Source organism: Podarcis raffonei, chromosome 4, assembly GCF_027172205.1.
Source record: "Podarcis raffonei isolate rPodRaf1 chromosome 4, rPodRaf1.pri, whole genome shotgun sequence".
Lineage (NCBI taxonomy): Eukaryota > Metazoa > Chordata > Lepidosauria > Squamata > Lacertidae > Podarcis > Podarcis raffonei.
In genome coordinates, this window is record NC_070605.1 from 11,982,936 (window position 1) to 12,007,046 (window position 24,111).

At 47.4% G+C, this 24,111-nt stretch overlaps 1 protein-coding gene across 9 annotated transcripts in view; it reads right to left on the minus strand.

Annotated features, from left to right (window-relative positions):
* TENM4 (teneurin transmembrane protein 4) overlaps positions 1-24,111 on the minus strand; it is a 680,333-nt gene that overhangs the window by 133,766 nt on the left and 522,456 nt on the right. For all 9 annotated transcript variants that reach the window (XM_053385165.1, XM_053385169.1, XM_053385167.1 and 6 more), the window contains 3 exons: positions 17,981-18,082; positions 14,917-15,111; positions 3,150-3,350 (listed from right to left, as the gene is read on the minus strand). In XM_053385165.1, the coding sequence (XP_053241140.1) occupies positions 3,150-3,350; positions 14,917-15,111; positions 17,981-18,082 (498 nt within the window). The remainder of the gene's footprint in view (positions 1-3,149; positions 3,351-14,916; positions 15,112-17,980; positions 18,083-24,111) is intronic.

Here is a 24,111-nt window from a genome sequence, read left to right on the forward strand (position 1 = left end):
AGCCCTGCGCCTGGGGGAAAAATAATTTCCCCCCCAAAAAAACTGGGTGCGCCCTATGGTCCGGTGCGCCCTATGGTGCAAAAAATACGGTAGGTTACAAAAGATGCAACCAAGAGATGGTGACCTAATGGGTGGTCCACAGCAGTGACCAGAGGAGGAATGGCCGCTGGGAGGAGCTCAAATGGAAGAAACGCCATGGTGCCTCTGCAGCAGCACAACCGGACGCCTTCCTCTGCCCCAGCTGCAACAGAACATGTCTCTCCCCTATTGGTCTCCTACAGCAACAGTGCAGAACAAAAAGATCTATTGGCAGATTTCTGAGTGGAACGCAAGCATCAAGCATAGAAACAGCAAGGATTTCTGGCTATTGCTCGCAACGAAAAAAGGCTTATCTCCACGTGCTAAATTAGGAGGAGATTTCTGTTTTGTGTGGAAGGCGTGCGAGTTCTGTTCCGGCACTGAAACCATATTCCTGGGCTCCTTAACTTTAACTGAGGTTGCCCGTCCGCAAAGACCACCATTTCCAGGTAGTAAAGAGCACAGACCCTATAAGCTTAAATCCTGACATTCCATTCTTTAAAGGTCTCCAGAGATGAGGGAGATACGATTATGCCTTCCAACCCACAACAACAACAACAACAGCAGCAGCTTACCATTAAAAAAAGAAGCCGTTAACTATAATTCCTGAAGAAAATGAGAGGCAACTACAATTTGAGGACTGATTTAATACGGCAGACTACCCTCTTCCGTTATTTCAGCGTATAACTCCTCCCACCTCAGTCCCACGGAAAACAACCCCCTCTGGGGGTCGCATAGCAAAACATAACCTTTCCCCTCTCTGCATTTGTAGAATGCACCTCAAGTCACTTTTTGTCAGGCAGCTCAGTATTACATGGCTCCACGACTCCATCCCTCACGGAGCTGTTTCCCATGTTCAGAAAGTTATTATCGTTTCATGCCTCGTGGCAAGAAATCTCTGCCAAGGTGGTTTGTAAACACCCATTTGTTACCCAGACCTCTCAAGTCTATCTCGGCCTCGGCTCCGAAAGATGGATTTGCATGCCAGCCGTGGCTGTACTCCTGAGACAGGCCTAGCTCCCCCACCCCACCTCCCTCGTCCCCAAAATGAATAGTTTGCATGAACTATGGGCCCATATGTACACTGAGGAGCAAGGAGAGTTATGGGTGCAGGTGCTTAGAGACTACTGCAGCTAAGCGGTATATTGTTGGCATCCGTCTTGTCTCCAGAGACAATGGAGTGCGCCTCTGGGGGTGAAGTCAAACGGCTCTGTTAAAAGCACCGACAGGAGTGCAAGCTGGGGACCGACGGTGGGCAATGTCACAGGTAAAAATTGGCAGCTGTTTATTTAATGCTAAAATACCATATTTTTTGCTCTACAGGACGCACTTTTCCCCCTCCAAAAATTAAGGGGAAATGTGTGTGCGTCCTATGGAGCGAATGCAGGCTCCTTGGCTTCAGCGATAGCAACGCGAAGCCTCCGAAGCACTCCGGAGGCTTTGTGTTGCTTTCGCTGAAGCCTGGAGTGCGAGAGGGGTCAGTGCGCACCAACCCCTCTCGCTCTCCAGGCTTCAGGGATAGCTGCCTGAAGCCTCTGGAGTGCAGCGGGAACTCGCGCTGCGCTCCGAAGGCTTGGGGATAGCCCCCTGAGGCCTCCCGAGTGCAGCGGGAACGCCTGCTGCGCTCTGGAGGCTTCGGGTTGCCTTCACTGAAGCCTGGAGAGCGAGAGGGGTCAGTGCACACCGACCCCTCTTCCTCTCCAGGCTTCGCTTTGCTGGAGAGGTGCAGCACAGTTTTCCCTCTCTGCGCAGCGCCCCTTCAGCGAAGCGGGAGGAGAAATGGAAGGGGCTCCATTTCTCCTGCCGCTTTGCTGAAGGGGCGCTGATCAGAGAGGGGGATAATTTTTTTCCTGTTCTCCCCCTCTAAAACAAGGTGCAACCTATGGTCGGGTGCGTCCTATAGAGCGAAAAATATGGTAACTAAGTCAGCCTGAGTCAGCGGCCTACAATAATAAATAATAATAATAAATTTTATTTATATCCCGCCCTCCCCAGCCGAAGCCGGGCTCAGGGCGGCTAACAACAATCAAATAATCAAACAGTCAAATAATCAAACATTCTAAAAATATTTCATTATAAAAATTAATTAAAATCAAGTTGATGGCAACCGATTAAGCAAAATTCTGTGCAGGTTGCCAGAGGAGGGAGTCAGGCTGCGCCCTGACCAAAGGCCTGGTGGAACAACTCTGTCTTGCAGGCCCTGCGGAAAGATGTCAGGTCCCGCAGGGCCCTAGTCTCTTGTGACAGAGCGTTCACCAGATTGGAGCCGCAGCCGAGAAGGCCCTGGCTCTAGTTGAGGCCAGCCTAACCTCTCTGTGGCCTGGGACCTTCAGGATGTTTTTATTTGCAAACCGTAGGTTCCTCTGTGGGACATGCCAGGAGAGGCGGTCCCGTAGGTACGAGGGTCCTAGGCCGTATAGGGCTTTAAAGGTTAAAACCAGCACCTTAAACCTGATCCTGCACTCCACTGGGAGCCAGTGCAGCTGGTATAGTACCGGATGAATGTGATCTCGCAGCGAAGACCCCATAAGGAGTCTCACTGCGGCATTTTGCACCCGCTGGAGTTTCTGGGTCAGTCTCAAGGGCAGCCCCACGTAGAGCGAGTTACAATAATCCAGTCTGGAGGTGACCGTCGCGTGGATCACAGTGGCTAGGTCAGGGCGAGAGAGATAAGGGGCCAACTGCTTAGCTTGGCGGAGATGAAAAATGCAGCCTTTCACCAAATGGTACCTGTATATATAGAGTGGTCAATGTTAGTGTTGGTGTTGGGTTGGTTGGATGGTAGAAAGCCGGTTGAATTTGGTGTGTGTAAAAGCTGTCAATCGTGGTTGGAGAGTAAGACTTTTAAAGAATAAAAGCAGCATTCTGCAAAGTACTCTTTCTTAAGGACTCTTTGTGCCAACTAAGGTCTGAGGACTAGGCAAAGGAGGAAAAGGAGGTCAGAACCCCCCCCCCAAACATTGACAGGCAAACAACCCCAGAAGGAGCCAGACGTGTCTCCCACCCCACCCCTCCCCTAACCATACACTGTTGAAATAAATAAATGGGGGGAAAGCCGCAGGTGCAATTACCAATGGCGCAGTCGTGTCCAGTCCAGCTGGGATCACAGCTGCACAGGCCGGTTTCGGGCACGAACGTGCCGTGGCCGGAGCACTGGTCCAGGCAGGTGGCTCTGGGGGTCTCGCAGTTGGTTCCTCCCCATCCGACGGAGCAGTGGCATTCTCCTCTCACACACACGCCACGCCCAGAGCAGGTGGGGTCCATGCAGTCCACTGCAGCAGGAAGAGAGGAAAAGAGATGCACATGTAAAAACAAGCCTAGGTTCGCATTCATGACCTCATTTGTTTGTTCAGCTTATGCCCCTCCAGGGAGTGAAAGGTGGCAGAAGTACTCGCCCCCACCATCTCATCCTCAAAACAACCTTGCGAGGCAGGTAAGGGGAGAGAGGGAGCGGCAGGCCCCAAGTCACGCCCAGGTGAGCTTCACGGCTGAGCGAGGATTTGCTATAGATCATGGGTAGGCAAACTAAGCCCCAGGGGCAGAATCCGGCCCAATTGCCTTCTAAATCCGGCCCACGGACGGTCCAGGAATCAGTGTGTTTTTACATGAGTAGAATGTGTCCTTTTATTTAAAATGCATCTCTGGGTTATTTCTGGGGCATAGGAATTTCTTCATCCCCCCCCCCAAAATATACAGTGGTACCTCGGGTTACATACGCTTCAGGTTACATACGCTTCAGGTTACATACGCTTCAGGTTACATACTCTTCAGGTTACTCCTCTAACCCAGAAATATTACCTCAGGTTAAGAACTTTGCTTCAGGATGAGAACAGAAATCATGCTCCAGCTGTGCGGCAGCAGCAGGAGGCCCCATTGGCTAAAGTGGTGCTTCAGGTTAAGAACAGTTTCAGGTTAAGAACGGACCTCTGGAACAAATTAAGTACTTAACCCGAGGTACCACTGTAGTCCGGCACCCCACAAGGTCTGAGGGACAGTGGACCGGCCCCCTGCTGAAAAAGATTGCCGACCCCTGCTATAGATAAATATATCTATTTATCGCTTCCGTTTGCGGATTTGCTTCCCGTCGAAACATCGCTAAGCACTTTAACAGCAGAAGCACCGGCAACAGAAACATACGTGAAACAATTCTGTATATAAAATCCGTTTTCCAACCCAATGCAAATGCAGAGCAGGGCAAAGATTTGCACTTCAAAGGCTTGTCAGGGCAGATAGGTCTTCTATAGGTGCTGGAAAGAGAATGTGATTTCCAAAGGATGGACGCCACCATTTTCCCATGTCTGACGCCTGTCTCCACTTCCTCCCTCTTAGATGCGATTCCTGTGGGTCTAGATGACCCTCTGGGTCTGCCCCCCCAGCTCTACAACTCAACGACACCCTCCCATGTGCTGAACTATAGATTTCAAGCTCCGTGGGGCAGGGACGCACCCTCCTGTGCTTTGCAAAGCAAAATGTGTTATTTATGGCACAAAGATAATAGAATCATAGAACTGTAGAGTTGGAGTCTACTTCAACCGCCTACAATGCAGAAATCCTTTGTAGGGCTTGAACCCACAACCGTGAGATTAAGAGCCTCATGCTCTCTTGGCTGAGTTATCCCAGCAGACGCCTTTGGCAGATTCTCCTGCTAGCATCAAGCTACCAGACAGACCACCTGTTTGGCGTGATCTGGAAGCTGCTGTTGTTTAGTCCTTTAGTTGTGTCCGACTCTTCATGACCAGAACACGACAGGCACTCCTGTCTTCCACTGCCTCCCGCAGCTTGGTCAAACTCATGCTCGTAACTTCGAGAACACTGTCCAACCATCTCGTCCTCTTTCGTCCCCTTCTCCTTGTGCCCTCCATCTTTCCCAACATCAGGGTCTTTTCCAGGGAGTCTTCTCTTCTCATGAGGTGGCCAAAGTATTGGAGTCTCAGCTTCAGGATCTGTCCTTCCAGTGAGCACTCAGGGCTGATTTCCTTAAGAATGGAGAGGTTTGATCTTCTTGCAGTCCATGGGACTCTCAAGAGTCTCCTCCAGCACCATAATTCAAAAGCATCAATTCTTCGGCGATCAGCCTTCTTTATGGTGCAGCTCTCACTTCCATACATCACTACTGGGAAAACCATAGCTTTAACTATACAGACCTTTGTTGGCAAGGTGATGTCTCTGCTTTTTAAGATGCTGTCTAGGTTTGTCATTGCTTTTCTCCCAAGAAGCAGGTGTCTTTTAATTTCGTGGCTGCTGTCATCTGGAAGCTAGCTCTCTCTCTCTCTCTCTCTCTCTCTCTCTCTCTCTCTCTCTCTCTCTCTCTCTGTGTGTGTGTGTGTGTGTGAGACACAGTCATACCTCAGGTTACAGATGCTTCAGGTTGTGTTTTTTCGGGTTACGGACCCGCCAAAACCTGGACGTACTGGAACGGGTTACTTCTGGGTTGTGGGGGTTGTGCATGCGTAGAAGTGCTAAATTGCGCTTTGCGCATGCACAGAAGCGCGAAATGGCAACCCATGTGTGCACAGATGCACCACTGTGGGTTGTGAACGTGCATCCCGCACGGATCACGTTCGCAACCTGAGTGTCCACTGTGTGTGTGTGTGTGTGTGTGTGTGTGTGTGTGTATGTATATGACTTAATTTACAAAGTCACCTGCATTTTACCTAGGCTCAGCCCTTTCCCTGAGCTGCGCGAGGATATATTTCTGTGGCATGAAGACTCACACTCTTTTTGCATCACCAGAGAGGCAGTAGGAGGCGACCCAGCCTATAAATCTCTGGGGCTGTTAAAAGCTTCCCAGAGCGAAGGCACCAACCTTAGAACACAGGGACCTCTCTCAGCCCCCTGACTGCTCTCTTCCTCAGAAGTAACAGCCATGAAAGGGAGAACAGGGAGAGCGAGCTGGCAGCACCTTACGGCCCTGGCAGATGGTTCAACTGTGGGGAACAAAGATTGCCGGCTAACTGACAAGGGGCAACGGATAGGCAATTAATCATCCTCTCCGAAGGCCAATGGGGGGAAGGAGGTGAGCGGTACAGGGGTCTCCATCACAGGCGGCGAGAGTGCTCTGCTACCTCAGCGTTAACACAGGATTACCGGGGGCAGGGGGGAGGTTGCATGCATGTCAGGACACCTCATTCATCATAATCCCAGGGCCATTTTTCATGTTGAAACGAGCCCTTTCAGAAGGCGCCCGGTACAATGGCTACTTTAATCTTGCCCTTGCTGGCCGCATCGCTTCAGAGTCTTGACACCGTGGCACGGGGTCTTGGATTGGAGAGTTTCGCTGCCTCCTTTGTGAACAAAAGCTTCAATGTGTGTGCGTTTGCTCCCTTTTCGTTTCCCACTTTCTTCTTCTTCTTGAAGAAGAAGAATAGTATAGTTGTGGGTTTTCGTTTTTCGTTTTCGTAGGAAGTTCTGCTCAGCAAATTCTGCTGCAAACCTCTTTCTAGAGATCTATTCCAGGTGCAAACAGCAGAAGCTGTGATTTGGGGCACCGATCCACCAAGTCTCCCGGGTCAGTCCCACCGCAATGAGAGGAGAAGAAGAAGAAGAGTTTGGATTTGATATCCCGCTTTATCACTACCCGAAGGAGTCTCAAAGCGGCTAACATTCTCCTTTCCCTTCCTCCCCCACAACAAACACTCTGTGGGGTGAGTGGGGCTGAGAGACTTCAGAGAAGTGTGACTGGCCCAAGGTCACCCAGCAGCTGCATGTGGAAGAGCGGGGAAGCAAACCCGGTTCCCCAGATTACGGGTCTATCGCTCTTAACCACTACACCACACTGGCTCTCCGTGGCTCCCATTCATTTCTGCAGGGCGGGTGCCGGAGAAATTCCTTGGCAGAGTGTGGCATTAGGTTGCTGAAGCTAAAACAGCATTCTTTAATGAGTGTGGAATTGTAAAATTTTAGTGCTGGAAGGGACCACTGGGGTCATCTGTACCAACCCCTGCAATGCAGGAATCTTTTGCCCAATGTGGGGCCAAACTCACAACCCTGAGATTTAAGGGTCTCATGCTCTACTGACTGAGCAAGTGGAGCAGAAGTGCTCAAGGATGCGGGGGATCGAGGGGTTCCCTGTTTAAGGAAGTTTTTAATGACTGGTGTTGTTGTTTAGTCGTTTAGTCGTGTCCGACTCTTCATGACCCCATGGACCAGAGCACGCCAGGCACTCCTGTCTTCCACTGCCTCACGCAGTTTGGTCAAACTCAGGCTGGTAGCTTTGAGAACACTGTCCAGCCATCTCGTCCTCTGTCGTCCCCTTCTCCTTGTGCCCTCCATCTTTCTCGACATCAGGGTCTTTTCCAGGGAGTCTTCTCTTCTCATGAGGTGGCCAAAGTATTGGCGCCTCAGCTTCACGATCTGTCCTTCCAGTGAGCACTCAGGGCTGATTTCCTTGAGAATGGATCAGTTTGATCTTCTTGCAGTCCATGGGACTCTCAAGAGTCTCCTCCAGCACCATAATTCAAAAGCATCAATTCTTCGGCGATCAGCCTTCTTTATGGTGCAGCTCTCACTTCCATACATCACTACTGGGAAAACCATGGCTTTAACTATACGGACCTTTGTTGGCAAGGTGATGTGTTTTAATCTATTTTTAATCTCTTGTTGGAAGCCGCCCAGAGTGGCTGGGGAAACCCAGCCAGACGGGCGGGGTATAAGTAATTATTATTATTATTATTAATTATTATTATTATTATTACAGTGGAAGCTCAGGTTACATACGCTTCAGGTTACATACATTTCAGGTTACAGACTCCGCTAACCCAGAAATAGTACCTCGGGTTAAGAACTTTGCTTCAGGATGAGAACAGAAATCGTGCGGCGGGGGCGCAGCAGCAGCAGGAGGCCCCATTAGCTAAAGTGGTGCTTCAGGTTAAGAACAGTTTCAGGTTAAGAACGGACCTCCAGAACGAATTAAATACTTAACCCGAGCTACCACTGTATTATCTGGAGTTCAGGATAAGCACTGCATGAGAAATAGTAAAAATAATAATATAATAATAATAATAAAGCGGTAAAACATCAAACATTAAAAATTTCCCTAAACAGAGTTGCCTTCAGATGCCTTCTAAAAGTCAGATAGTTTTTTATCTCCTTGACATCTGACATGAGGGCACTCCACAGGGCGGGTGCCATTACCGAGAAGGCCCTCTGCCTGGTTCCCTGTAACCTCTCTTCTTGTGGGAGGGAACCGCCAGAAGGCCATCGGTGCTGGAACTCAGTGTCTTCACTGAACGATGGGGGTGGAGACGCTCCTTCAGGTATACTGGGCTGAGGCCATTTAGGGCTTTAAAGATCAGCACCAACACTTTAGAATTGTGTCCAGAAACGTACTGGAAGCCAATGTAGGTCTTTCATGACCAGTGTTATATGGTCTCGGCTGCCACTCCCAGTCACCAGTCTAGCTGCCGCATTCTGGATTAGTTGTAGTTTCCGGGTCAGCTTCAAAGGTAGAAGGACTATAGAACAATGGCAGAGCATCTCCCTTGCATGGAGAAGGTTTCAGGTATCTCCAGGTATTGCTGGGAATGTCCTGTCTAAACATACGGAAAAACTTTCTGACAGTCGGAGGGCCTTCCTTGAGAAGTTGTGGATGCTCCTTCCTTGGATGTCTTTGAGCAGAGGTTGGATGGCCATGTGTCGGTCATGTATGAGATTCCTGCATTGTGGGGGGTTGGACTAGATGACCCTTGGCGTCCCTTCCAACTCTGCAATTCTATGATAGCTTAGGAGAGTCACTGCCAGTCAGTGCAGACAACACTGAGTTACATGGACCAGAGGTCTGACTCGGGATAAGCCAGCTTCCAACATTCCTGTGCTCCCAACTGCACCAGCTGAACTGAAATAGCTAGACAGTTAAAGTCCCCCAAATACCAGAAGCCCACTTCACATAAACGTCACAGAAACTGGCTGCCCCAGTTTTGTGGAACGCCGTCCCCATTGAGGCAGGCGCCTGCTATCTGTGCCTTTCAGAAACATTTGCAAACACTCTTGCTTCAACAAGTTTTCCCCCAGTTGGGTGAAAAGGCGTCTCTGCCTTGGGAGCTAACTTCGTATTGCTTTCCTCGGTCCTGTATACCTGAAGGAGCTTCTCCACCCCCACCGTTCAGCCCAGACACTGAGATCCAGCGCTGAGGGCCTTCTGGCGGTTCCCTCATTGCAAGACGTGAGGTTACAGGGAACCAGACAGAGGGCCTTCTTGGTAGTGGCACCCGCCCTGTGGAACGCTCTCCCTTCAGATGTGAAGGAAATAAGCAGCTATCCTATCTTTAAAAGACATCTGAAGGAAGCCCAGTTCAGGGAAGTTTTTAATATTTAACGCTGTATTGTATTTAACACTTGATTGGGAGCTGCCCAGAGTGGCTGGGGAAACTCAGCCAGATGGGCGGGGTATAAATAATAAATTATTATTATTATTATTATTATTATTATTATTATTAATTATTATTATTATTATTATTACAGTGGAAGCTCGGGTTACATACGCTTCAGGTTACATACGTTTCAGGTTACAGACTCCACTAACCCAGAAATAGTACCTCGGGTTAGTATTATTATTCCAAACCTATCTTGCTTTCTCGTACTGTTTCCAAAACTATTTCAGTGGTATGGCTGCACCCAGCCTTGCGACGTCTTTAGGAGTCCATCAATACATTAATCAATAACAATGCATTGGGAATTGAACCTGCTGGATACAATCGGGGAGGAAACACAGTAATAAGAGCATGTGCTCCAGGTTTTGCAAAGCTGCAACCAGCACCGTACATGACCATTCAGCGCTGAGATAAATGGGAGAGGTACAGGAGAAGAGGGAGACTAGCACAATTCCTGTTCGTTTCAACAAAACGCAGGCAGGAGAGATCTGGCTGGACTGCAATAACTCAAGGACCATCTCCCCTGATATGAACCAACCCAGACCCTGCGATCACGATCGGACACCCTTCTCCATGTGCCTTCTCCATGCGATGTTTGGAAGATGGCAACATGAGAACAGGGCCTTTTCTGTGGTGGCTCCCCATTTGTGGGGTGCTTTCCCCAGGGAGGCCTGCGAGGCACTGAGCGAAAATATTCCTCTGTATCTAGGCCTTTGGCCAATTAAACACTCTTTGGCCTTTTAAACTGTGTGCGTGCAGAGCTATTGTTTTTGTTTGTTATTATGGTATGTATGTTTGTGTTTTCATATTGTAAACTGCCCTGTGATCCTCGGATGAAGGGCGGCAAAGAAATCTAATAAATAAATAAGTAAAATTTTTAAAATGCCGCTTTGATAATACAGTGGAATCTTGGTTGTCGAACGTAATCCGTTCTGGAAGACCGTTCGACTTCCAAAACGTTTGACAACCGATGCGCAGAGGGCTGTTGCCAATTTCAATGGTGAAAATGGAAAAACACGCAGCGGAAGGCATTTGACTTCTGAGGCGCGTTGGAAAACGGAAGCAATTACTTCCGGGTTTCTGGAGTTCGGCGTCTGAAAAGTTCGGCTTCCGAGACGCTTGAAAACTGGCACCTCTCAGCAGAGCTCTGCTGCGTCTCCGGCTCACGACAAGACCCTCCCCGGAGCCTGAAGGGGACATCCTTTAGAGAGAGTCTCCTCATGAGCCAGAGGTGCAGCGGGGCTGTGCTGAGTCTCTTCTGTCCTTCCTGCTGGTACATGTGTATCAGAGAGGCAGAGCTGAGCTGCAAGGAAGACGGCTCCCCTCGCCTCAGCTGAGCAGCCTCAGCAAGTCTCTGGCTGGTAAGGAGACCATCCTCTTTGGGCTCCGAGGTGGGTCTCCTCGCAAGTGACTGGGAGCAGCCGCCGAGACCTGAAAGACCTACATTGGCTCCCAGTACGTTTCCGAGCAAAATTCAAAGTGTTGGTGCTGACCTCTAAAGCCCTAAACGGCCTCAGTCCTGTATACCTGAAGGAGCGTCTCCACTCCCATTGTTCAGCCCGGACACTGAGGTCCAGCGCTGAGGGCCTTCTGGCGGTTCCCTCACTGCGAGAAGCGAAGTGAACCAGGCAGAGGGCCTTCTCGGTGGTGGCGCCTGCCCTGTGGAACACCCTCCCATCAGATGTCAAGGAAATAAACAACTTTCTGACTTTTAGAAGACATCTGAAGGCAGCCCTGTTTAGGGAAGTTTTAAATGTTGGGTTGTACTTTTAATACTCTGTTGGGAGCCGCCCAGAGTCTTTTTCTATATACTTGCAATTGAACGGGCTTAGTGTGAGAGTGTAGGGGCGGGATGGAAAGCTACAACCTGCTGATGTACTAGCTGAAATCCATAAAGAAACCTTTCTTTAGAAAGAAAGAAAGAAAGAAAGCGTGGATCTTGATGACGCCAGGGTACCACACGTTGCAGAGGGAGAGGAGAAGGCTTGCCATTTTCAGGGGCAGCCTTGTGTTTGCTATAACATGTTTTTCCTGCTTGTTGCCACCGAAGGAGCTGACGGATGGGTGTCTTGCTGACACAAGCACATCCATCCGCCAGCGCTGCCCCGAGAGACTTTTGTGCATCGCTTCACCATAACGGGAGGTCTGGCATTAAGAAAGCAGTTCAATCCACCCACAATAGAAGAAGAAAAAGAAGAAGAAGAAGAGTTTGGATTTGATATCCCGCATTATCACTACCCGAAGGAGTCTCAAAGCGGCTAACATTCTCCTTTCCCTTCCTCCCCCACAACAAACACGCTGTGAGGTGAGTGAGGCTGAGAGACTTCAGAGAAGTGTGACTGGCCCAAGGTCACCCAGCAGCTGCATGTGGAGGAGCGGGGAAGCAAACCCAGTTCACCAGATTACGAGTCCACTGCTCTTAACCACTACACCACACTGGCTCTCACAGCAACTGGGCTTCCATCTTTCACACACATAAAGGAAAGCATGAAAACACAGCACCTTATAAAAGACATGGAAATGAATGCAGATCAAGGAGAAATGCCACGAGATTTCCATCTCAGGCCCAGAACGGAACGGAAAGCGATCTTAAGGAAAGACTTTTTTTTAAAAAAGAGACGTTCAGTTCTGAAGCGGGAGAACCGCCTGCTGAGGGCCTGGAGGACCCAGCCCTTCCTCTTTCCACCTGGCTTGGGGTGGGGCTTGGCAGGCTTCATAAGGACTGCAGCTGCTTTAAAATTGTTTTTAATTTTTATCTGCATTGTCTTAAATGAGACCATCTTGGCTGTGAGCCCTGGGCAACCTACACGCTGCCTTGCTGGCCTTTTCCCATCTGGCCTGGGAGAGTGGAGTGCTGACTGACTCAAGCACAATTCAAAGAGTTGGTGCTGACCTTTAAAGCCCTAAATGGCCTCAGCTCAGTATACCTGAAGGAGCGTCTTCACCTTCATTGTTCAGCCCGGACACTGAGGTCCAGCGCCGAGGGCCTTCTGGCGGTTCCCTCACTGCGAGAAGCGAAGTGAACCAGGCAGAGGGCCTTCTCGGTGGTGGCGCCCGCCCTCCCAGCAGATGTCAAGACAATGAACAACTATTTTACTTTTAAAAGACAACTGAAGGCGGCCCTGTTTAGGGAAGTTTTTAATGTCTGACACTGTATTGTTTATAATATTTGGTTGGAAGCAGCCCAGAGTGGCTGGGGAAACCCAGCCAGATGGGCGGGGTATAAATAATAAATTATTATTAATTATTATTATTATTATTATTATTATTATTATTATTATTATTATTATTATAGCTACAAATGCTGAAGCTGTTGAACGGAGTATTGTTTACCGGGGGTTGAGCTGTTGCTTGCTGTTATTGATATTATTGTTGTATCTTTAGTTTTATGATTTTTGTGGAAATTGTTTCCATTTGGTTGTGTACTTTTTGATGTGTTTTATTTATTGTTTATGACTTAGGTTATGTTTGTAATTATGTAAAGCTTGTCACGTTGTAAGCCGCCTTGAGCACAGTTTCAACTATGGAAAGGCGGCATACAAACAAAATGATGATGACGACGACGACGAAGCAGTGCTTGAATCCAAGACCAGAATATGACACGGCTTTCAGACTCTGAAAGGAAAAGCAGCACACAAGCACACAACTTCACATGCGCTGCCGCTCCAGAAACAATGGAATCAGTGATTCCTTACTATGACACACCAAGGGGAAAAAACCAGTGCATACGTTTACATGTGCAGATGGGAAAGGAATTTCAAGCATGTGATTATATGAACTGCCTCTGAGAAGCCCCCTCTGGAGGACTGGCTGTTTTCTCACCCAGATGCTGTACCAAAAATAAAAGATAACCAGCTTCAAACAGTGGTGTTGGCACTTCAAGGTTTGTGCAAAGTCTTGGCCTCCTCAAAAAACACATTGCAATGGGAGAAATTGGAAGGATCTCAAAAGAGAAGATAGACAGGAACTGGAAGGTGTTTAAAGGATACTTGCAAAACCATATTGAAAAATCAGAACTCCTATCAGAATAAACAAGTTCCGTTTTAAATACTGAAATACTAAATAAGATGGATGTGTAATAGAAAAAGAAGCATGAAATTAGGTTAAAGGTGTGTGAAAGAAAGTAATAGAAGTGGAAAGAAATTGCAGTTGAGTAGATTGGAAGTCTAAGACAAAGGTGGGGTGAGGGGTGGTGGATGGTGATGGGAAAAGGAATTATCTGTGGGACTGAATGTAGGTATGTTTGAATATTTTTAAGGATTGTATGAAATGTATCTTTGTATGCTTGTATATTTGCAATATGTGTGGATTAATGCTGAATTATTTTAACAATAAAAACTTTTCGAAAAACAAAAGAAAACACATTGTGGGGGTCGAAACAGCCTCGGCCTCTAGGAGTTGGTCTGCCTTTGAACAACTCCCCTCTCTCTTGGGCTGTTAATTGATTCTCATGAAAACTTACAGATTCTGGCTTCACACAATTAACTCAAGGCAGTGTCAATTTACTCTTGGCAGAAAGCCAAGGTCTGCTTGACCTAGAAACTACTTACTCTGATTGGTTAACGACCAGCACTCAACTCTGTTATCTAGGAATGCTAGCACAGTTTGGGTTAGGTGTGTTAGAAGTTAGGAGTAGGAGTGCTGTGTATGGTTAAGAGAGAGAAAGAAAGGATTTATTTTGCTTTGTTTTGTATGCAGAAACTCTGCTGGTTTTCGCAAGATCTACCCACTCTGGAAGAATGGCAGATGAAACTGATTGACTGTATGGGACTGGCAGAATTGACGAGCAGAATCCGTGACCAGGGAGAAGAGTCGGCTGAAGAAGATTGGAAAAAATTCAAGGACTATTTACAGAAATATTGTAAAATTAAAGAAAGTTAGATGGTGCTGGATTGAAATTGAGAGGTTTCTAGCTGTAATGATATAAAAGAACATAGATGGGGGGGGGAAAGGGTTTGAAAAATAAGGTAATGTTACAAGCTGTAATGCTTTAAATGAAGGATTTGCTGAATAAATAACCTTAATTGGGATACAAGAAGGAGAAGTATGAGGAGGTCTGAGAAATTTGTTATTTAAAAGTATGGTTTATGAATTTTATGCTTTTGTTTAATGTTTTTGTTTGTTCTGTTTTTGTTTGTTTGAGTAATTTCGTTTGTTGAGTAATTTCGTTGTCCCTGAGAGGGGGCAATGACAATAAAGATATTATTATTATTATTATTATTTGTTTGTTTAAAAAATTGGAAAATTTAATAAATATTCTTTAAAAAAAAAGAAACTCTGCTGGTTTTATTTTTCCTTTTAATAAATCCTGTAAATAGTTATTCTGAGTCTAGCTGACTAGTCATTTCCACCTCAACTAGCTTCTTCGCTGTGCAGGAAAACTCTGCTACGTTTGGGCTAAAGCCATTAGAGCTATGCCTGACACTTCAAAGTTCCATGATAAGACCCACTGGCCCATGCCTGCAAATACCTTCCTCGCAGCTCTCTCCTTTGTATCCCGGGTTGCAGATACAGGTGCCCATGATACAGGTCCCGTGGCTGTTGCAGGTGACGTCGATGCACTGGTTGGTCGGGACGTCGCATTCGGCTCCTTTCCAGCCACTGTGGCACAAGCAGCGCCCTTTCATGTACTGTCCATTGCCGCTGCATAAGACCGGGCAAGATGCTGAGAAGCAGGGAAGAGGAAACAACAACAAAGGCAGCAGTTAAAAACTTCGTTCGCAAGCGGCCGAGGACTTTGCAAGTACTTAATAGTTTGCGTTTTATTAGCATTGCTCCTACTGACTCCATGCTTCATTTTCCAGGGATCCTGAGCCACAATAAGCCCTCTATAATTGCAGGATGAAGGGACGTGGGTGGCACTATGGGTTAAACCAGAGCCAAGGGCTTGCCGATCAGAAGGTCGGCGGTTCGAATCCCTGCGACGGGGTGAGCGCCCATTGCTCGGTCCCTGCTCCTGCCAACCTAGCAGTTCGAAAGCACGTTAAAGTGCAAGTAGATAAGTAGGTACCACTTCGGCGGGAAGGTAAATGGCATTTCCATGCGCTGCTCTGTTTCGCCATGCTGGCCACATGACCCGGAAGCTGTACGCCGGCTCCCTCGGCCAATAAAGCGAGATGAGTGCCACAGCCCCAGAGTTGGTCATGACTGGACCTAATGGTCAGGGGTCCCTTAACCTTTACCTACTGATAGCCATCCTTACCTGTTGGAGCACCTGCCTGTTGTTTCATGAGCAGCTGCTCTGTTAAGTTGGGACTCCAATGGGCTAGTTATTGGGCTTTTGAGAAGTCGCGGCAACTGTGTGGTCAGAATTATTAGTCCCCTCCCAGCCCATGTGCATCAAGGCACCTATTCCCATGCCCTATATTTTCACATCGTCTTTCCAGTTAATAGCTCATGTGGCTTCCTGAGCTCAGCTGTCCCACGCCTGACCTAACAACCAGCACAAGCCTGCCGTGAAAGGTTTCTGGAGATGTTGAATCTGGAGATTCTGCCAAAACTCACAATGTCTATTAAGCCTGAGATGGGTGTTATTCCATTGTCTCTGCTGATATACCAGCTGCCTTTGGCTTTGCTCAGCTGTTCCCCAACAGCAGTTGTTCCTCAGGCTACCTGAACGGTTTCCATCCCAGCTGGTCATTCTTAATGACTGCAGCTTGCTCGTTTTCCTCCTCCGTCCACACACCCTTTTCCTTTTGTGTGTGTGTGTGTGTCTTGCAACAGGGACTGTAAACCAACTCTGGGAACCTTTTCGCTATTATGAGAACGAGCCACAGCAACCCTTGGGTTCTTTGAGAGGCCTACATGAGCGATCCTTAGCAATGCTGGGACCTCATGCAAAGCACAGACCTCGTTGTTTTGTGTGTTTCCTATGACGAGTCTCATGCACTTTTAACTATTTTGGACAAACTTGCTTCAGCCTCGGTTTCCGTGCAAAGCCTTGAGTCCCCTTTTACGGAGCACTGCAGGCTATAGCTACAGCAAGCGGGGATAAGGTAAAGGTAAAGGTACCCCTGCCCGTACGGGCCATTCTTGACAGACTCTGGGGTTGTGCGCTCATCTCACTCTATAGGCCGGGAGCCAGCGCTGTCCGCAGACACTTCCGGGTCACGTGGCCAGCGTGACAAGCTGCATCTGGCGAGCCAGCGCAGCACACGGAACGCCGTTTACCTTCCCGCCAGTAAGCGGTCCCTATTTATCTACTTGCACCCTAGGGTGCTTTCGAACTGCTAGGTTGGCAGGCGCTGGGACCGAACGACGGGAGCGCACCCCGCCGCGGGGATTCAAACCGCCGACCTTTCGATCAGCAAGCCCTAGGCGCTGAGGCTTTAACCCACAGCGCCACCGCGTCCCATAGCAAGCGGGGATAAAACCCCACAAACCTTTTAACTAGCCACCTTTTTTGAAGGTTTGGCTTTGTGAGAACCTCAGGCTAAGAGGTTGCTTGGACTAGTCCTGGCTCCTGGGTGACCTCCCTTCTTCAGTAATAATAATAATAATAATAATAATAATAATAATATATTACTTATACCTCGCCCATTGGCTGGGCTTCCCCAGCCACTCTGGACATCTTCCAACAAAATATTAAAAAACAGTAATGCATCAAACATTAAAAGCTTTCCTAAACTGGGCTCCCTTAAGATGTCTTCTGAATGTCAGGTAGTTGTTTATCTCTTTGATGTCTGGTGGTAGGGCGTTTCACAGGGCAGGTGCCACTACCGAGAAGGCCCTCTGCCTGGTTCTCTGTAACTTGGCTTCTCGCAGCGAGGGAACTGCCAGAAGGCCCTTGGCGCTGGACCCCCATGTCTGGATAGAACGATGGGGGTTTAGACGCTACTTCAGATATACTGGACCGAGGCCGTTTAGGGCTTTCAAGGTCAGCACCAACACTTTGAATTGTGCTTGGAAACGTACAGTGCACCAGGGCAGGCTCTCTAGGACAGGCACAGGCAAACTCGGCCCTCCAGATGTTTTGGGACTGCAATTCCCATCATCCCTGACCACTGGTCCTGTTAGCTAGGGATGATGGGAGTTGTAGTCCCAAAACATATGGCGGGCCAAGTTTGCCTGCTCCTGCTCTAGGATAACCTCTGAGGTTCAGGCAAGGAAAAGAAGCTGTTCAGAGGCCACCTTATGGTTGACAGGAAGACAAAAAGGGTCAGCCTAAACTCAGCCAGCTATTGACAGAGCAGTTGCTGGAGAAACAATGGAACATAGTGATTGCTAAGCTTCTTGGACCCGTTCTTTCTCCAAGGGGCAGTGCCCTTGATGGCTCATTGTTCTCACTGTTTGCTCACACGCAGAAACCAAAAGGAAGGGGTGGGTGTGTTTGGTTGGGGGCAGGGAGGAGTGAGGCCTGTAGAGTCTCAGATAGATAAACCCAAGATAAACCTAAAAGTATGGATAAATGTTTATAGACTAAGGGGGTGGGCTCTGAATCCACCTTTGCCTGGAAGCTCCCATCCCACCCCACCTTCCACAAGATACAGTAAGGACAGTAACAAACAGCAACAAAAGTTAACCCGAATCCCTACCTCGTCCACAATCGGGACCCAGGAAGCCGAGAAAGCAATGGCAGGTCCCAGAGACACAGTCCCCGTTCCCGTAGCAGTTGCTAGGGCAGTTATCCACTGATTCTGCGGGAAGGAGAAACAGACAACAGAAGAGTGTTTGAAGGAAAAGCAAAGGATATCAGTCATGGGAGTGGAGAACATCCATGAAAAAAGGTAACGTAATTCAACAGCAAACTTCTAATAATAAGAGGATATATTTTGAAAACAGAAACAACAAGACTCAACTCATTCTCCGCACCAGATGACTGAGCAGAAAGCATTCCTATGTAAGGGTGACAGCAATTAAGTACGGTACGCTAAATGCTAACCTTTGTGGATTTCTCCATACAATTCCAGAGAAGAGAGAAAGTTCTATGCGCCCAGTTTTGCAGGATCCCTTGCATTAAGACAAACATGTGGGCACTATATGTGCCCAAACGTCCAAGCTTGTTGTAGGAACATAGGAAGCTGCCTTAAACTGAGTCAGACCACTGATCTATTTAGCCTAGCCTCGTGTTGTCTACACCAACTGGAAGCAGTTTTCCAGAGTCCATTGGTTCAGGTCCTACCCTCCGGAGCAGGAGAAAACAAGCTTGCTCCATCCTTTACATGACATCTCTTTAGATATTGGAAGATGGCCATCATATCTCCTCTCCAAACTCCTCTTTCCAGGCTAAACACACCCAGCTCCTTCAACCGTTCCTCATCAGGTTTGGTTTCCAGACCCTTGATCATCTTATAGCAATAATTGTAATTTAATTATATAACCCCTGCCCACCTGGCTGGGCTGCCCCAGTCACATCTTGGTTGCCCCCCTCTGCACACATTCCAGCTTGATAACATCCTTCTTAAATTGAGGTGCCCAGAATTGGACACAGTATTCCATGTGTGGTCTGACCAAGGCAGAATAGCAGAATAGAGTGGAACTATTACTTCCCTTGATCTAGAAATAATAATAATTTATTATTATTTATAGCCCGCCCATCAGGCTAGGTTCCCCAGCCACTCTGGGCGGCTTTCAACAGAGCATTAAAACAGAGTAAAACTTTAAACATTAAAAACTTCCCTAAACAGGGCTGCTTTCAGATGTCTTCTAAAAGTCAGATAGTTGTTTATTTCTTTGAGATCTGAAGGGAGGGCGTTCCACAGGGCGAGCACCACTACTGAGAAGGCCCTCTGCCTAGTTCCCTGTAACCTCACTTCTTGTAGTGAGGGAACCGCCGGAAGGCCCTTGGCGCTGGACCTCAGTGTCCGGGTAGAACGATGGAGGTGGAGACGCTCCTTCACATATACTGGGCCGAGACCATTTAGGCCTTGAAAGGTGAGACCAACATTTTGAATTGTGCTCGGAAATGTACTGGGAGCCAATGTAGGTCTTTCAGGACCGGTGTTATGTAGTCCCTGAGGCCGCTCCCAGTCTAGCTGCAGCATTCTGGATTAGTTGTAGTTTCCGAGTCACCTTCAAAGGTAGCCCCACATAGAGCGCATTGCAGTAGACCAAGCGAGAGATAACTAGAGCATGCACCACTCTAGCGAGACAGTCTGCAGGCAGGGAGGGTCTTAGCCTGCATACCAGGTGGAGCTGGTAGACAGCTGCCCTGGACACAGAATTAACCTGCCCCTCCATGGACAGCTGTGACTCCAAAATGAACTCCAGGCTGCGCACCTGGTCCTTGAGAGGCACAGTTAACCCATTCAGGACCAGGGAATCCTCCACACCTGCCCGCCCCCTGTCCCCCAAGAACAGTACTTCTGTCTTGTCAGGATTCAACCTCAATCTGTTAGCCGCCATCCATCCTCCAACCGCCTCCAGACACTAGACTTTGGTTGATGCAGCTTAGAATAGCATCAGCTTTTTTTGCTGCTGCATCACACTGCAGACTCATGTTAAGCTTGTGGTCTACCAAGACCCCCAGATCCTTTTCACGTGTACTGCTAGAAGGCCAACTGTCCCCCATCTTATATTTGTGCAGCTGGTTTCATGCCAGAGACATTTCCAGCCACTGGGGATTGGACCTGGGAGCTTCATGCAAAACAGATGCTGTCCCACTGAGTTGTAGCCCTTCCCCTTAACAGATCAACAGATTAGGATACTTGCCTAATTGTTTATTTTCTTCCAGTGCATTTATTTATTTTAGCAGATTCCGACTTCGGAGGACGTCAAAGTCAATTAACGGCAAAGAATCAAAAAGCTGTATCCAAATCAGAGACAACCATCGCAACTTCGAGAAAGACGACATCCGTAAAGCTGTGTAGTTATTTACATAATTCAAAATATCTATGTAGCAGAACTCCTGCTTCTTGCCTGAGCAGGCAGCATTAATTTATTCCATTTACGATGTAATGCTTTTGCTAAATAACTCCAGAAAAACCAGAAACATACCGTCTTCAAACTGTGCCTAGCACTTCGTTTTGTTTAAATGTCAGCTCAAACTATTAGTGTTTACAATTTGCTTTTAATACAGGAAAAAACACACAGGGCTTATTAAACACACTTTTTTTTTTTAGCCGCAAAGAGAAAATAAAGATCATTTTGATGATTTATTCATCGACGTTTGCATGAAGACAGGTACGGTGGTGTGTGTGTGGCATTTGGCGAAATGACAAAATAGCATAGTTCGTTTGAGTCTATTGTTTCTGGTTCACACTCCATGCAATGTGTGTCATATTAAAATAGGATGTAATTATATAGGAGCGGCCTTAACTTAGCTAGATCTGTGTGTGTGTGTGTGTGTGTGTGTGTGTGTGTGTCCCCCACTGAAACAAGTTAGAAACAATGGAAGCGGTGAGGAAACAATTCCTTTCTTTTTAAGACCTTGATTCAGGCCTTTGCTGCAACTGAGCCATTTCATAAACCTCTCACAAAAATTAACCGTTGAACTATCCAATAAAAGAGGTCTTAGAAACATGAGCCTTTCTAGATGATGCACTGCTCACTGTGAGGCATTGGTCACTGTACTCTGACGGAAAAGATATTCGTACTGGGCCCAATCAGGTCCACAATAGAAAGTGTCCTTTCCTACTGCATCACGGTGTGGTACGCTGGTTTGACATCATCTGGTAGGAAGTGCCTACAGAGGGTGGTGAATACAGCACAAGATATTATGGGCTGTCCCGTGAATGCGCTGGATGAATTAGTGGAAGAACGTTGCCTCAGGAGAGTGAGGAAAATTCTCAGGGATGATTCACACCCTGGCCGGCACTTTCTTGATCTCCTGCCCTCGGGCAGAAGATATAGAAGCAGGATTAGTCGCACCAACAGGGTAAAGAACAGCTTCTATCCATGGGCTGTTAGGCCACTGAATGAAAAGATAAAAACAGGGCAACTGAATTTCGGGTTTGGTGGGTGTGCATAAGTAAACGAGGGGAATTAAGGCTAAGAGAGCTGAGTGGGGGGGGGTGCTCATGTAATCTCACTGTATACAAGTTGTACAAGTGACAATAAAGCATTTCTATGATGATGATTTCAAATTACTTCATCTCCAATAAAAGGAGAGGGGTACACGCTGCTCCAAAGAGAGGTCTAAACTTGTAAGACGAACCCCGCTGAGTTAGAACAAAGGCCCGCTTATGCCACAAGGATCTGATTTGCCCAAGATCATAGGGATTTGAATCCAGCTTAGAATAGTAGAATAATAGAACAGTAGAGTTGGAAGGGGAGCCAAGGGTCATCTAGTCCAACCCCCTGCAATACAGGAATCTCAGCTAAAGCATGCATGGCAGATGGCCGCCCAGTCTCTGCTTAGAAACCTCCAAGGAAGGGGAGTCCATAACCTCCCAAGGGAGACCGTTCCACTGCCGAACAGCTCTTACTAGGTCTTAATCCAGCAGTTGTTGTTTTTCACCTTTTTAAAGGACTGTCAGCTGAATAGAGCAGTGTGCATGCACACAAAAGCTTATACCAAGAACAAACTTACCGTATTTTACGCTCCATAAGACACACTTTTTTCTTCCTAAAAAGTAAGGGGAAATGTCTGTGTGTCTTATGGAGTGAATGTGTGGCCCCTGGAGCTGAATTGCCCAGGGGCAAAAAGCAGATCATGCTTTTTTTTTTTAAAAGAGGAAAGTGGGTCTTGAAACAAAGCTGCTGATCATTTGCCAATCGGGGAGAGAGATAAGGGATGCTAGAGGTAAAGGAGGCTGCCTGGGAGGGGGGAGGTAAAGACAGCAAACTTGCAAAGGGGGGAAACAGGAAGACTAAAGCAATAAGGAGAGAAATTAGAAGAAAAGGAGGAACAAAAAACTGCTCCAGCTAAGGAAAAGACACAACGGCAAACAAGAGGGAAGGGAGTGTTGAAAGGAAGGAGCTGATCGGTGGGATCGGAAGAGACATAAGGGACACTAGCAGAGGCTTCCTGGGAGGGGGGAGGTAAAAGTCCATGGATCCTCAGGATTTTTACATTGGGTCCCCCCAAATTCACCATCAGATCGCATAGCATGTCCATGGCTACAGCCTGCACCAAAAAAATAATAATCACGCAACCACTGTTGCGTGGGGCTGCAATGGCGCAAAAACGTTACAAAGCACGGATCCACATGGATCCTCAGGATTTTTGCATTGGGTCACCCCAAATTCACCATCAGATCACATGTCTGTGGCCACAGCATGAACCACAAAAATCATACATCAACGGTTTTGTTCAGAACATTTTAAAAACTAGGTGCGTCTTATGGTCAGGTGCGTCTTATGGAGTGAAAATGTGTGGTTTGTCTCTAAGGTGCTACTAGACTTTATATATATATATTATATATAATATAATAATATAATATAATATAATATAATATAATATAATATAATATAATATAATATAATATAATATAATAATATAATATAATATAATATAATATAATATAATATAATATAATATAATATAATATAATATAATATAATATAATATAATATAATATATATATCTCTCTCTCTCTCGACTGTGTCCTCACTTGCGGATATGCCTGGAAGCGAAGTGAAAGGAAAGTCCAATGCTGTAAAGAAAAATATTGCATAGGAACCTGGAATGTAAGAACCATGAACCTGGGTAAGTTGGATGTGGTCAAAAATGAGATGGCAAGAATAAATATTGACATCCTGGGCAATCAGCCCTGAGTGCTCACTGGAAAGACAGATCCTGAAGCTGAGACTCCAATACTTTGGCCACCTCATGAGAAGAGAAGACTCCCTGGAAAAGACCCTGATGTTGGGAAGATGGAGAGCACAAGGAGAAGGGGACGACAGAGGACGAGATGGTTGGACATTGTTGTCGAAGCTACTAGCATGAGTCTGACCAAACTGCGGGAGGCAGTGGAAGACAGGAGGGCCTGGCATGCTCTGGTCCAGGGGGTCAGGAAGAGTCGGACACGACTGAACGACTAAACAACAACAACAACAAATCAACTGCATCAGACCAACACGGCTATCTACCTGAATCTAGAGCATTTTGAGGCGCAACTTGCGCGGGGCAAACATCTAAGGGCACCACGTTGACTACTCCTGTCTCCTTAGCAGCGCACCTCTCAGGGCATCTGTTCACAGCGCTGTGGGAGCCTGTTTAGCCCCCCACGACCCACAATGCAGACCCCGGAGACAGCAGAGTCACGAAACACTTGCCAGTTGGCAAGCAGCGAGCCTGATATAGTGTGGCAAGCTTGTTAAAGCTGCCTTGCCCTGTCCTGCAATTACCCATGTGAATTACTTTTTCTCTGGACAAAATGCAATTATATATATTAAAGAGATGGACAAATTGGCTGGTCTCCCAATAGATCTTCCTCCTCTCCCTCCCCCACCTCGCTTTCAGATTAATTATCCACCCTCTGGCGGGCTTGGGTGGGCCAGCAGAACAGCAAATGTTGCAATATTTCTTCCTTATTTATCTACTGGGTAGCATCATGCTTAATTACTAGGGGTCTCTCTCTCTCTCTCTCTCTCTCTTGGGCTAGAGGCCAAGGCAATGCCTTCCCAACACCAGGCCTTATTAGAGTCTTTGCTAATGAAAATGCATGTTAAGAGTTACATATTTTATAGCCTCCGTGCTTTGCTCGCGGCTCCCCAGGCATCGAGGAACGAACGAGCCGGCGCCAAGGAGAAACCAAACCAAACCAAACCCAAGCACTGCAAA